The 15,502-nt window shown below is 36.1% G+C and overlaps 2 protein-coding genes and 1 long non-coding RNA gene across 9 annotated transcripts in view; 1 reads left to right on the top strand and 2 right to left on the bottom strand.

Annotated features, from left to right (window-relative positions):
* LOC112275740 (uncharacterized) overlaps window positions 1-542 on the bottom strand; it is a 4,628-nt gene extending 4,086 nt beyond the window's left edge. Inside the window, exon 1 of one of the 4 annotated variants that reach the window (XM_073530476.2) lies at window positions 1-542. This exon is cut by the window's left edge and continues 827 nt beyond it. The gene's annotated coding sequence lies outside the window, so the exon portion shown is untranslated. The other 3 variants (XM_073530475.2, XM_024506353.3, XM_024506354.3) reach the window with 3 other exon arrangements.
* A 4,272-nt stretch (window positions 543-4,814) lies between these two features.
* LOC112275534 (uncharacterized) lies at window positions 4,815-10,586 on the top strand. 4 transcript variants are annotated; one of them, XM_024505974.3, is made up of 7 exons: window positions 4,815-5,090; window positions 6,611-6,759; window positions 7,846-8,439; window positions 8,718-8,890; window positions 9,127-9,267; window positions 9,452-9,623; window positions 9,789-10,586. In XM_024505974.3, the coding sequence occupies exons 3-7, from the start codon at window positions 7,948-7,950 to the stop codon at window positions 9,906-9,908; spliced, it is 1,098 nt and encodes a 365-aa protein (XP_024361742.1). In that variant the 5' UTR covers window positions 4,815-5,090; window positions 6,611-6,759; window positions 7,846-7,947; the 3' UTR covers window positions 9,909-10,586. The 4 variants fall into 4 exon arrangements, with proteins under 4 accessions (XP_024361742.1, XP_024361739.1, XP_024361741.1 ...); XM_024505971.3 differs by having other exon boundaries at window positions 6,608-6,759; XM_024505973.3 differs by lacking the exon at window positions 4,815-5,090 and adding an exon at window positions 5,350-5,731 and having other exon boundaries at window positions 6,608-6,759.
* On the bottom strand, window positions 10,418-14,235 carry LOC149986579 (uncharacterized). The gene is made up of 3 exons (XR_016500286.1): window positions 13,063-14,235; window positions 10,795-10,963; window positions 10,418-10,686 (listed from the first exon to the last, which is right to left on the bottom strand). It is a non-coding gene; the product is annotated as an uncharacterized LOC149986579 (long non-coding RNA).
* Window positions 14,236-15,502: the final 1,267 nt, after the last annotated feature.

Here is a 15,502-nt window from a genome sequence, read left to right as displayed (position 1 = left end):
TAACATGTTCAAATATGTATATTGTATGGGTCTCTTAAATCCAATTTAATCCTCTTCTAAGCAAAAATCTTGTATTAAATTACCCTTCAAATCTCTATGTTTTACAAACTTAGAAACTTATGATATGTGTTTTTGTTTATTTTTTTGTTTAGGTATTCTTTTGCAAATACACAAGTATATGCATATTCTTATATTAACAAGTGTCTTCAGATTATTGATTTGTGACAAGGAAAAATTAAAGAAAAAGCAATGCAACCAAAGTATAGAGAAAACAAATTAGTTGGAGTTTATGTAATAAAGTAGAATGAGTTAGTGTTAGCACTTATCAATCCTATCAGTCTATTAATCTAAGGAACTTAAAAGTGATTTATAATAATTAAGAGAGTAAAGGAAATTAATACTTCTTAGTTTAACATGTAGGATTGATTTAAATTAAGAATATTAAATTTCATTGCAACACACCAATAAAAAAAATATCCTCATTAAGCAATTGCACATTATACCTAACTTAAGATGGTATGACTTATTATATGCATCCAAACATTTAGTAAATTTATTTGTTGATTATAACTTTAATGTAATCTTTGTTGAAATTTTTATCTATATTTATTTTTTAAGTGTTTTTAATTTTATAATTTGTTAATTTACTGATATATTATTAATCTCATAATCGTTAATTAATTAATTAGTATTTATATTTCTATTTTATTTTATTTTGTATTTTATTTTTTGTCTTAATTTTGGATTTTATATATTACAAATAAATTAAAAGTTAGAAAAAATAAATGCCATCTTTTGTAAAAATAAAAGTAAAAGAAACAACTACTTGATTGGATGTCAATAGAAATGATTAATAGAAGTTCAAGTGAAATAATATCAAAGTGTGAATATGATCTTTATTAATCTAATTCCAATTAGATGACATTATAAAAACTCTATCCTAATTCTAAATTTAGCCATTCTCAATTCTTAAAAAACTAATTTTAAGAAGATTCCATGTACAATAATTTAATATAATAATAGATTTGGATAGATTGTTAAAGTTTTAAAACAATAGATTGGAAGAGAAGGGAATTTGATGTTTTTTTATGATAAATCGATTTAGAACAAAAATTAGAGTACAAAAATTGACCGAGATACAAGAAGGAGAAAAAAGAATTGAAAAAGAAGTGAGAGCTAGAGAGAGAGGGAAAAATAATAATAATAATAATAATAATAAAAAGAATTAAGAGTAATGACCTTAAATGTGGCAATTTCAAGTCCCCTATCTATGATTTCATTTTCTATTTGTTAATTGTTCACCTAAACTCAACAAGCCACCATCATGTCTTTTTTACTCCAAGTTTATCAAATTTTGACTCTGCAAAATTTAACTAATTAAGTGGATGTTTTCTAAGCACCTCAAGCACTCTTGTAATTGCCAATGAATTTTGTCACATATAAATCAAAATATTGACCATTGATGTTTGAAACAACTTTCACTTCATAGATATCTTGTATTATTAGAGCAATCCAAGCAAGAGGTGGAGACAAAACAAGACAAAGATTAACAATGCTTTTCAAGCTCAAACATGCTTACAAAATTGATTTGATAAGAGATTTTCTAGAATTTGATTAGTTGTAGGTAGTAATGAGTCTTTGCTTTAATACTAGATATTGGAAACACAAGATTTTTTGATTATATATTACATCATGATTGCTCAAAAGAAAAGAATTTTTAACATGATTAGAATCTGGATCATAATTGAAGCATATAGTTCAACTCTTAGCTCAAGAAATTCAATTATATTTTCTTAAAAAAGATGTCAACAATTTCTAGTTTCCTAGTAAAGGTTCTTGCCATCTTTAGTCTATTTTTCATTTATGTGTGATAACATGTGCAGAACGTAATTTCAATATAGTATTTTTACTAATTAATCAAATTTATTTGATTGAATTTGAAAATAATCACATTATTCAATAAACATGTGTGTATTCATACAATATTCTGATTACATTACCTTGAATTTGAAATCATTTTTCACTGTGAATATAATTTTTTGCATTGAAAATGAGACGTTTAAAAATGTGATACAGTTCCTTAAACCCCATTCTGAGGATGTAATTAAATATATCAACAATGTTTTACGATGTGGCCAAATTTTAATAGATTTCTTATCATAATAGTAATGAGTATCTTTATTATGACTATCTGTATATAAATATAAATAAGAAGAAAAGTACAAGTTAACTTTAAGTTGGTAAAAAGAGGAACGGAACAAAGTTTAATTTTATGTCTTAGAGAGAAAATTCTATTACATGCCACGTGTTTTGCGACAGGTGTCGAGCTTTATGTCCACGTCGACCAATTTTTTTCCTTCCACCTGGCACAGAATGTGGCCACATTTGGTTGGTTCCAGAGCTGAGTCCGACGTGGAGGCTTTTGCAGAGCTGGGTCCGACGTGGAGGCTCATGTGGTGCTCGATGCAAAATGAAAAAGATGCAAGGTGTCAGAAGCTTGGTGCCACGTGGATTCAGTGGCTTGTTTCTCCTTTTGGAATGCAAAGGGAGCTTCCTCCCATGCTAGGCCTCTTTTTCTGTCTTTGGCAACTTTAACATGATTTTTTTTTTTTTTTTTTTTTTTTTTAATATCTAGTTGAAAAAAGACAGGTTATGACTCCATAAAAACTTATGGAAAATATTAACCGAAATACGCATTTTTTTATATTATTAATATATATATATATATATATATATATGTATAATTAAAGGATAAATGAAAAATGTAGGGTGAGAAGATTACAGAGCACAAGAATTAAGAATAAATTAATTTTTTTTACAAATTCATGGTCTAATCTTTAATATGTATAAAAAATAATGGACACTACGATTTTTTTATTTTTTATTTTATTTTTTTTCTACTGGTGCAACAAAACTAAACAAACAAATAAACCATACGGAACAGTATATCTCTGTTGTCAAAATCTAGCAACAGTGACAAATAAATATAAATACAAACCATTCTTTTTTGGGGGGGATTAAAGGAAGAATGTGTAATTCAATGAAATCACAGATTACACTAGGAAACTCGTATTATAAATTATCATATTCGAAGTTTACTTGACGTTTCTTTTATGAAGCTATTATTTTTCTATTTCAAATTCAAGTTCCTTAAAGGCAGAGATTTAATTCTTAGTGATCACGTTGTTATATTTATCGTGTCTTTTGTATGTGTGTGTACGCTTGCATGTACATTCATTTTTAAAGAAAAATTTAAAGCATGAATTTGGTTTGCAAATGAAATTTCACATTTTAAAATGAATTGGATTTAACCACTTTCTAAATTTTTTAGTGATATAGTTAAAAAATAAAAAATAAAAATACCTATATTGTACTATTCAAATAGTATCCTCAAAAGATAAAGTTCTCAAAGTCTTACCACCCTACTTAATCCTAATACCAAATAATTCTTTACACCTTTTTTTTGTCCAATGTTTTGCTGAAAGAAGATTAGTAAATAAATAAATGATTATTAAACCTTTTTTAATTTTTTTGAAAAAGATCGAAACTTTGTTTTAGAAATATTATTTAATTAAACACAAGTTGCATTGTAAGAAGAAGTAGCTTGGTATCCAACTTCTTCCATTTTAAATGCATAGAAGTTGCAGAGCATTAGTTTAGTTATTTTGGTTTATTTCCAACTGTTTTTATGGTATGCTAATGAAAACCTCATCAATTATACACAGATAATAATAATAATAATCATGAATCAAATTTTTTTTGTACAAATGAAAGCATTATACTTCATGAAACAAGCTTCAAAGTAAATTGAAAATAAAAATTGAATTGCTTGGCCAAATCTACAAAGGGTAGTGATCCATACTCAAGTATCACCAAAGGCTATTATATCATGACATTATTCTTTTAATTGGCATAATAAAGGCCTTTCACCACCTGCAAAATTTAGAGAGATCATGGAATCAAGGGACTCTCCAAACCTAAAGGCCCATTTTGAAAGGTTTGTGAAGGAAAATTAGTTCTTGGAATATTTTTCATTTGAAGATAAAATAAAGTGAGAAAATAAAGTGAGAAAATAAAGTGAGAAAATAAAGTGAGAAAATGGACCTAGTTATTATTTTCATCATAATTCCAAATAGGAAAGTTCAACTTTATGCCTTAACATTGGCATCATAATGTCTTCAATCGAATCTTGCATAAAATGGATGGATGGTGGATGTCTTCTATCGAAACCATTCATCCACAAATTCATCCATCTATCCATCCATCCACATTATAGGACCTAGTAAAGAAAGCGCTGGGATGTTTGAGGAACAATAATCCCCTTTACTCTACGATGGCTTCACATTTCCGCAACAGTAAAGGGAACCTCTCACTTTTCCCTTTTTCCCCGTTTTTCCTTTTTTCTTTCTTTCTTTCTTTCTGCCTTCCGTAGGAGAAGAAGAGACCAGGATATTGATTCATTAACGCGAGTTTTGGAAGCTAATTTCGGAGCTTCTTAATGATCAAGATGCTTTAAAAAGCCCCAGATATATTTAACATAATCCTAAAATGGATAAAGCAGAAGTAAACAAAAAGAAACTTTAAAAGTAACCGCAACCCAGGTAGGGAGTCCGAGAGGAATAATATTCCCGATTCCTCATAAAGATTCCCTCCCTTTTCCCTTCCCCAGAACCGTGCCGATGTCGTTAGCTCTGGGGTCACGCCCCAGAGACCTAGGTCTGGGCTAGAACGCTGGGGGAACGTAAGGTAAGCGTGGTGGGGACGTGGAACGTTTCAGGGGAACTTCGTCTCGCACCTCAATGAATCAAAGGGAAGAGGTCACAGAGAGCGAGAGAGAGCTCGTTTGCTTTGCTTGGAGGAGGAGAGAGTGTTAGAGTATTCATTCCTGTATTCAGCTTGGCCTGTTGTTGCTCTGCGGCAATTCGAACGTGGAAGCTACGTTGTCATGTTACTGTTACAATCCTTTGACTTCAATTCTATGCTCGCGGAACAATCGTTGCGGTGCGATTACTGTGCTCAGGAGGTGGCGATCGGTTGTTGATCGCTCCGGTCGCTTGGAGGAATCGGAGTCAGGAGATTGAATTTTGTCGGTAGGGAGCTCTCCGTGGTTCAGTTCCGGGACTACATTGGCTGTTTGAATCCGTGTGTGATAGATTGGATTAGGTTTAATTGATTGAGGGTTGAATTGGTGTCGTGCGTTTTATTTTTATTTTTATTTTTTTTAGTGCGGGAGGGAATGTGGGAGTGGCGACCAGGTTGTTGTGAGAGGGGAGGGGGGGGGGGTGGGGGTAGCGCTGCCTTGGGAAGGGGTGGGTGATTAGTGGTCCGGATTTGACCAGGGTAGGTGACGGAGTTTGGAGTTAATCGTTTATCTCTGATGAGGTGTGAAATCGTGCAAACGAGTGCCAGCTTGCGTGTCGGTCTAGCCAACACATTGTATTAGCTTCAATTGGAAGTCAAAGGTTGAGGGAGATGTTTGGTGTTTTGGTGTGAAGCGGAGGTGGTTTGCTTTTGGTGCCTAGATTTTTACAGATTTTTTGATGAAAATATTATTGTTTTTATTTTATTGTGGATACATATATATATATATATATATATATATACATATTGCTAGGAAGGTTTTAATGCGTCTGTTATTTGTCTTGGAAGTAATGCTCTTGCGCGGAATGACCACGATTTAGCTTCTCTTTTCTGCACTACTGTTTGCGAGGGGGTTTCTGCTCACAGACCCGTAAGTGTAGTATAATCTAGTCTCATGGACGCCTGTAGTCTGTCCAGTTCTAAATTTAGTGAACCAATGTTCATTATCCATGTTGTGCGCCTCCTCCCCCCCCCGGGGTTGTTGTTTACCTAGTTCCATGGTGGAATTCCTTGATGGTTTCATTCAGAGGCTAGGTTATTTGTCGACTTCTTTTGATTGTTGGTGTTTGAGGTTGGAAGTGGTATTTGATATGATCCTGGATCGAAAAACTCATTTTGCGAATTCTGAAATAATTTCCTCGTTGTTTGCGTACTTGAAAAACATGATGAGTCGATATCGTCCGGCGCAAATAGTAAACTTGAATCACAGCACTTGAAAAGGATAGTCGCACTCTTAGACAGCAACTGAAGTGTTTTGTTGTTCTGTTCGGGATCCTTGTGTAGATAGTACACGGGATTCTGCCTTAACTGTGGATGTTGTACTGCGTTATCTTTATCTTCCGTCACTCTCATTTTGTACTGAGGTAATCGGATCCGCGGTCGGGTCTGATGTTCAAGGCGTGCTGTACATAGCGGATGAATTGCTGGATCTCTCTCTGTATACTTTGTAAGATTGTCGTTTTCACCCTCCAGGCTTCTACGAACGTGAACATTCTCATGTAGTCTTGACGTAACTAATTAACCTTATATCACAGAAACTCGGATTGTTCCGGCCAGTAGCTGTTATAGGCGCACATCTTCTAGTCTTTCCGTTCGCTTTGAAGTCAGCAGCATGCTCACTTTTGCAGTAAATCTACATTTACATACCTGGAAGTTCGTGATAGTTACGCCCCTGTTCTTATTTCAACAGGTCTCTCGGCTTCTCGATGTCCCTGTTGACCTTGATGTGTGTCTGCTGTCTGTTCAGAAGAGGAGTGCACGAATTCGCATTTCGATGAAGTGACAAACTGCAAAGAAAAAGGTTGAGATATACAGAGAGGCTATGGAGCTGATATCTGCAAAGCTGATCTCAGTTTCTTTGAATGAGATATCTGGCAACATCCCCAATGGCATTAGCAGGTACAGGACCCACAACTTTTCACCTAAATTAGTGTAAAGAGAAAATGCTAATTTAGGTGAAAAATATTTAGGTGAATGAGCTTTGAACACCTTTTTTTTTTCTTTTTTTTTTTTTGTTTTTGTTTTTGTTTTTGGTTAGTATTGTCCCCCTCCCCTGCCCCCAAGCGTCTTAGTATTGATTCAAATTACTCTGAAAGACGGTAATGGCCTTATTCCAAGGGTATACTTAAGCCGCGGGTAGCAGACGTAGTGTCAAGCGCTGATTTTAGGGTTGAGTAACTTCAAACTCATGCTAATGGCATTCTTGAGGTGCGATTAAGCGTCGATACCCTTCGAGGAGTTAGGATATGTTGAAGCAGAGGAGGTATGCCTCTTTTAGAAAGATAGTATTCATCTTTGAGCTATCAGTGGCTTTTTCCTGCAATGTCTCATTTCTTTGCCTCAAGCTTGTAATGGATCATCAACGCACTTTATGGTCATTTGTAATTATTGGCGGGAGGATACCCAGTTGCAGTTGTACCAAATTCGAATGGATCATAGAAGGATATTAACTTGGTGTTCTGGAAACATTTGTGATTTTGGTGTTTCTCTTCTGATTTGTTGGGAAATCATTGTGCCCTTCCTGTTATCAAACATTCTCAACGTCGATCCAGTTACGTTGTAGTTCAACTTATCTTTAATTATGATAATGACACGAATGAGGCCTTTTGGTAAACAGGAAGACGTTAGGTTTATTGTACACCTTGCTGTGATTGCAAGCTGATGATTTTGCGAAGTTCGAATACTGAACTCCAGTTCCATCTAACTTGCTAAGTTTTTTTTTTTTAAAACGAGAAATTCGCAGAAGTTATGTCCACCTAAGCAGTTTCAGGGTAAGGGGTTCCCTGTGGAATGAAATTAGAATGGTATATCTATATTATTCAAAGTGATTTTGTAACCTCGCCTGAGCGTTGCATTTAGATTGGAAGCGTCTGTATCCTGCAAGGAAACCGTTTAACACGTCGTAAAACAAAACTCAATCACGGATCAACTGTCTAATCATTACTAAATTTGTTGTCTAAATTGTGGCCTGTTTACCTTGTGCAGAGCTCAGCAGTTTATCATTCTTGGGATTGCATAGGTACCTTTTGAATTTCTATTGAAGATTCTTTTTATTGAAAGTTGGCTACATCTATACCACACCGCACAATGTCGGACAGTCAGGGTTTATCCGTTGCCACATCGAAGTGTGAACTGAATAAGGGGTGGAGCAGTTCCCGAGACGAGGCAAGAAAGCAGTTGCAATACGGTAATTTATCATCCTGCACAGCAACTCGCTCGAACTGCACTAATTTGGAAGCGTCATCGAAGAAGATGACTCTTAACTCACCCCATTTATATTCTAAACCATCCTCTATTATCCTCCGCATCAAACAACATCCCCTCTCACTTGAGGTTCATCTCCCGGAAGAGAGCTCTCCTAGTTCTTCAACAACTGATTCTTCGGATTCAGACAACAGTCGTGGTGGAGGGATGCTGTCATTCAGCACGGTGGATAAGAGGTCAGTTGACGAAGATTCGGATGCTGAGAGCACTTACAATGCTGACGGGGAGGTGGCATGCGTTGACGACTCTTTAACTGAGTTGAAGAATGCTCATGTGTCTGAAAATCGTACCATCTTAATCCATCACATGGCTGAGGTACTTATTTTCCTTTAGATGTTTGTGTTGTATCCAACTTTTCACAGTCCTCGGAATTCTGTTTCTGGGGGGTTGAAGTCCGCTGTGCATCTTCTCAACACACTCTTTTAACTATGTTTCACATTATCTTTTCTTTATTCCTGCTGGTGTTCGTCGTGTGTGTTTTAAACTATCCAAAACATCGCTTTTATACCTTATTTTCTCTAGTACATACCGTGACGGTATTGGTGTAGAAGTTGATTTGCATGGTACTTATTAAATATTTTCTTCGAATTCAGGTTGCATCGAACATAAAATTAGGGCCTACAGGACTATACCTGGCCGTTCAACTTCTAGATCTGTACTGGAACCATCACCGTGAGAAGGGGAAGATTTTAGATTCTGTACAGCTGCAAGTGCTTGCTCTCACTTGCGTCCATGTCGCCAACAACCGCTTCAATTGCAACAAAAGGTATTAAGGGATTTCTGTTTCGTGCAAATGTCTTTGTACCTTGCATGCAAATTACTGTTTTGTTTACTAATTTTCGTATTTGATTCAAGGTTTAGTAATGTTCATGGTTCAGATTACAGGATATTTTGTTTCCTCGTTGCAATTAGAATAAGTACTAGTATGGACATGTTGTACTCCATTCGAATGGGTTTTCTTCCAACCAAAGTCTTGTGACCAAGGTGCGGTTATGTGGACAGGACCCCAGACGAATTTTGTCACTTGGCGGGTGTAGCGGAAGGAACTGTGAAAGGATGTATGATAGTGAAACAAGAGGCATCGCTCGAGGCCTTGCTTGGAGGCCCGCAAGTTGCTGACACAATTTCTACTTGGGGACTATGGTATACTCTTCATTCTGATGACGCTGTAGTAACTCTATATTATCATCATAGGCTTCTTATATGCAATGTACAGTACCGATAATGAGTTGATATTTTGGCAAGAAGCTGGAATCTGCCACAAATTTATGCGAAACCTTGGCAAGGAATAATAGCTTATATAACATGGGGTGTCTGATGTCTTCAGGCGCAAGATGGGACATCCAGCTAATCAGCAACATTTAATCCAGTTTGTAAGGTTGCTAAAGGGCTCCGACTTCGGAAGCAGGCACTTCCCACGTGACCTCATGGAAGGGTTGCATTTCCCTAGTAGTGCATCAGCGCCGCCTGTTGAAGTTTGCACCACAAATACATCCAAGGTACAGTCTCATGAGGCATGCACTCGAACATTAACAAAATGAACTAACATACTGCGCTTTAAAACTCCCTAGACTTGTAATTTGTATTTTCCGTGCGACTATTTAGTTATTTGCAGTCGTCATAAAAATCTAAGGTGGGTGCCTTCTCTGTTGTGCATCGTGCAGGTTGTGAATGTACTCTTGTCATCAGCTCAAGGGTGTGCTAGCATTTCCAATGGCAGAAAAAGGTCTTTGGAAAAGCCAATTGTGTTTGTGCCAATGAAACGTGGCGCAGCACAAGGTTGAAAATAATCTACATCAAGTCCATACAATGGGGATCTTTTGTTACCCCTTGTGACTAAACAATAAACTGGTGAGAACAATCCTCCAGGTGATGATTATCACCGAAGACTGGAATACCCAGAATTGATTTTGTACACTGTCAACAACAATAACACTGGAAGGAGGAGCCCTTACTGGTAACCAACACTCGAGACATGTTACTCGTAGAACATTTATTTTCACTCTAGATTTCAATTGTTCATAGATTCAAGTCAGGGAAAAGCAAATAAGTGGCCGACACGTCGACCTTTTTTCAGGCGCACTTATCTTTTTCTTTTTTCTTTTTTCCTTTCGTTTTTTTCTTTCCTAAAATTCCTTGATTTGTTCCTAGTTCTCAATTAGGTTGTAGTCCGCTAGTGAATCACATCAAGGTCACATGAATAGGAGATGACTGCAGATTGCGATGGCAATATTTGCTGCAGATACCTATGAGAGCAGGTGTTGACATCTGTGTATACATTCTTTTCTTTCTGCTGCTCTTTCTTAAGAGGTTTAGTACATTGTTGCAAAGTTGTTCGCATTCTTGAAATGCTTAATAACTATGCCTTGGTGGTAGGCCTATGGTCATACTATAGGACAAAGTATAGTGGTAACTCTTTCCACTGTGTGTATAAGCTCAATAAAACAATTCTTTTACTTGAAGTGTGAACCGATTCCTCCTCCTCACTTGTGCTCCTCGAAATGGGTTTCAGTGAGTGCTTGTTCATGTGTGCCCATTCAGTATGTTCTTGTGCTGGAAACTCTGCAACATTGACCCAAATGCTTAAAATGGGTTGTGAATGGGTTGAGCTGGATAAAGAGCAATGCAAGTCTCGGAAACAGTGGTGAGCATAGCGTATTTAAAACCCACCGAGGACCTCATACAGAAAAAAGGATGTTCAGTAGCGCTTTGAGCAGCTGCTGTGCAAGATGTCTGAGCAAGTGTTTCTCTCTGATCTGTCTTACACGGAAGTTTTGTTCTGCTTGACTTGGGCTGTGAGTTTGGACGTCATCAATTCTTCGAATTTTTCAAGCTGGACCTGGAAGAAATGACGGAAAGTCGGATTCGTGATCTGTACAGTGACACCAAAAAAAAAAAAAAAAAAAAAAAAAACACAAGACTCGGAGCTTGGAAAACTTACGTGATCCCGGTCTTCTGAGCCGGAAGTGCACACGTATGTATATGATTCAATAAGGTGTTAAGATTTTAAAACTTCAGCTTGTAAGGAATTCTTTATGTACTTAGCAAGATTATGACAACTTCAAAATTATGAAGCCGAATTTTATCAAACGCTGGCTAATGAGAGTGCTTCCTGACAGACCCATGTGACCTATAAGACCGATTCCCAGCTACAGACCTTGCATTTGCTCCAAGTGTTCAATACTGGAAAAAATAAAATTGAGAGCAGTTGGCACGTCTGGCAAGGAATTCTCATGGAGTCTGGACTCTGAAACTGCCCAACAAACACCAAAACATAATGTGGCCCAATTGAGCAGATCTGAAGCAGACACTGTCATTGTTCTTTCTCGGTTCAGATTATCTCAACTTGGGAGAGAGAACTGTGGGCCATGAATTTTCTACAGTAACCAGATGTGTACTTCGTCAACAGACAGAGCCTTCTAGAGCTTCGGGGAGTTTAGTCGGAGGAGCAAACCCTAAAGAAAAGTAGCAGGGAACACGGTGAAACTGTGGGAGGAGGAGACCTGGACCAAGTCTTGCAATTGGGAGAAAGCTGTGGTGGAGAAGCAATGCAGGAGCTTTCTATCAGGAACTACCCTAACCCCCCCCCCCCCCCCCCCCCCCTAAACGCTAAACTTCATTTATTCATACATTATTCATACATATGTGAGGTCAGTTTCTATAAAGATCGTCACATGTGGAAATCTTCAATAGTCCTTGCAAATGCAAGTTTTATCTGAAACTATTTTTTTGTATTTAAATGAAATCTTTTGAGTCAATAGAAAATAAAAATAAAAATAAAATAACATTATTAGAACAATACTTGATGGCTCTTGATGATTTTGTGCCAATGAACTTGCTTTACGAGCACAATCTATTATTTTTTTTATTTTTTTATTATGGATTTTTTTAATTTCTTGTCAAACTCAGTTATTGATACCATTAACATCATCAATTTTTATTGGTAAAATTGATAAATTTATTTAATCTTTGTGCATGCATATTCCTCCAACTCATAGTACATCAAATACTTCTTTGACTTAATAAAGTTGTATTTTTTTAATGGATTAATTGTGCTTAAATTATTTATCATTAGTGATATTGATAAGATAAGACTAAAAATGATTTAGAATAATTTAAGTTTAGAATAATTTAAGTTTAGAATAATTTAAGTTTATATATCTTTAAAAAGTATCATGCAAATTTATGAAGGCATTTTTAAAAAATAATTAAATACCAAACTCATTGCTGGGGAAGAAAAGCTGATATGGGATCAGTTTAAAGATACTCTTATGCTACACAACCCTTTCCAATACATGAGATATACATGGAATAATCGTAGGCAGGATGGTGCCAAATCCCTCGGCCGATTAGACAGGATGTACATGTCCGGCCTGAGCACCGGAAGTCTACATTACGCCACATGCAACTATAGGATTCGGGGGGACATCCATTTCAGACCACTTCCCAGTAACCATCAAGGTGATATTACAACAACAAGAACCCTAAAAAACAATGTATAAATTGAACGCGCTCTATCTTGAAGCCGAAGTTGTCAAAGAGGAAGTGCAGAGAATATGGACAAGCTCACCGCCAAGGGCATCCTCTTTTCTTTCCAGATTACGCAAATTTTAAAAATTCTACAAACAATACTGTCGCAAACTAGCAGAAGCCGAATGAAGAGAAGAATCCACTACCAAAGCCGAGCTTGTAACGGCACAAGAGAAACTCCACTCTCAACCAGATGATGCACACTGGCAAATCCAATCAGAAACTTGCCGCGACACACTCAGTAAGATTGTGTACAAGAAACTACATGGACGCTGCATCAGAGCTCGAATTCGGTGGAGGGAGAAAGGGAACAGCATGACGAAAGAATTCTTTCATATTGTCCGTAAGAAACTCGTCCGGAACACGATTATAAAACTACAAAACAGTGAAGGGACACATGGCACTAACCATTCTGCGATGGAACAAATCTGCATCAACTTCTGCCACCAACTGTACGCGGCCCGACCGAGAGATGATAGTGTCCTCAGGGCCGAGGAGGCAATCCTCGCAACATTACCAACAACACTCTCACCCACCGCTGCACAACTCCTCGGACAACCACTCATGGAACATGAAGTATATGTAGCGGCAATAGAGTTAGCACATGATAAAGCTCCCGGCCTGGATGGTGTAGCTGTGCAATTCTTCATAATTTATTGGGACCAAATCAGTCAGGACTACTGTGAAAATACAAGATGCCGTGGCAAGAGGAGCCTTCTGAGCGACATTACCAACGGCCTTATCACATTGCTCACGAAGTCTGGCGATCAGTCCATGCTAAGTAATTGGCGGCCAATTACGTTATTAAACATCTCATACAAGATCTTCACCATGTGTCCCTTCACTGATACATTGATACATTGATGACGGTCCGAAACTGCTAGGCACCCCTTTCGGACTCACACTCAATATCTTTGATACAGATCAATTTTTAAAACAAAAAATTCAGAACAAACTTGGGTTCTGGACTTCCTCCAAATTGTTGCTTGTAGGTCGCTGACTAATCGTTAAACAAGTATTAGCCTCAGACATTATGATATTTCGTAGTATTGTGGGCTGGGTCAAGACAAGGTACAAAGAAAATCAGAGCCACTCTCCGCAACTACCTTTGGACAGGGCGGGAACACCGTGCGTGCTCAAGGGTGGCATGAACGACCTGTATACTCAAGAAGAAGGTCGGTGGATTGAGCCTCATCAACCTCGAACATGCAATGACATGTCTTCTTAGTAAACGGATCATTAAAGCCATAGAACCGAGGCAATCCAACCTCATTGCACTCTTGCGCCATTGGCTAACACTGTGCCAACCATCCATAAGTGGGAGATGGAAACCGCTATGGTGGCAAGGTATTGCAAATCTGGGGCTTCAAAAAAATGGACCCAGATTGGAAAAGCATGGCAGAACATGGTCAAGGTAATTCAGTGGTGGAAATCCCGCACCCACGCTAGGGCAATCAACATTGGCTTCAGACTGGAATTTGTAAGCTCAATACATCATGTATTCACCTACTGCCATTCCAGGGTTCTTTGATTGATTAAAGAACAAGATTTGAAAGTAGGTAAGGAAAAGGTTTTTTGAGAGTTAGTTTCATGAGATTTGGAGTCATATTGAGTTTTTGAGGCCTTTTCAAAATGAGAGATGTACTCCGTGGTTTCAAATTTTGAAAAATATAAAATTTACAATTTTGAGTATTGTAAGAATGGTATAGCACATTTAAAGGTGAGATTCTATAAAATTTTCATTGTGTTTGTCTTCAAAGGGTTTGAGAACTTTGATGTGAATCAAGCAGTTAAATTAACAAACATGAGAGTTTTATTGGATTAAGATCTTAGATTTTGGAAATTTAGGATCAATGAGGGACTTAATAATTGTAAAAAATTATTAATTTAATCTAAGCAAAAAATGGTACTAGCAATACAGACTTAGAAATATATACACCAGCCAATTTGTGAAGCAATTGAATAATTCAAAAAAGAGAAATTGCTACTGAAATATTAATATCTAGATTAAAGAAGAAAGATAGCCAACATCCAAGTGGTTTAGGAGCTGTTTCTTTGGATAGATGAGTTCAATTTTTTTTCAAATTTTTTATGCTTATTAATTATTGTAGATTGGAATGTAGATTAAATTTAAATTGAGATCAACAATTTGATTAATATTTATTGAGATTTTAAAATAGTTATAGGATTTGATTAAAATTGGTTTAGGATTTGATTAGGATTTGGTTAGGATTTAGTTAGAATTGATTTAGGATTTGATTAAGAGTTGATTAGGATTTGGTTAGGATTAGGTTAAGATTTGGTAAGAATTGGTTAAAAATTTGGTTAGGATTTAGGATTTGTTTAGGATTTCATAAGAATTTAATTAGAATTTGATTAAGATTGGTTTAGAATTTTATTAAAATTTGTTGAAGTTTTGTTTAAGATTATATTAAAATTTGATTAGGATTTATTTATGATTTTTATTTTTAATATTTCTTTAAGATTTTTTTGATCTTTTTTAATATTTTTTATTATACATATTTATATAAGGTTAATTTATAATTTATTTATGTTTCATTTGAAATTTCTTTGAGACTTCTTTTAGATTTCGATTAAAGAATGATTATCATTATTAAAATTTAATTGGAATTTGTTAAGGATTCTATTAGGGTTATTAGAATCTTCTTGTTACAAATTCTATTTAACCTTCTATAGCTAAGTACTTGGTGCATTTTCAAGTAGACTTTATAAAATACAACATTGCTTTCTCACATGGTAGGAGGCAAAAACAAAGTTCTATATATTGGAAAAGTAAGAATAAAAGTCGAATATCATCATAACAGGGATCATCACAGTCCACTATAAA

This window comes from Physcomitrium patens, chromosome 23, assembly GCF_059467195.1.
Source record: "Physcomitrium patens ecotype Gransden chromosome 23, ASM5946719v1, whole genome shotgun sequence".
Taxonomy (NCBI): domain Eukaryota; kingdom Viridiplantae; phylum Streptophyta; class Bryopsida; order Funariales; family Funariaceae; genus Physcomitrium; species Physcomitrium patens.
This window is presented reverse-complemented; position numbering and strand designations above follow the sequence as displayed.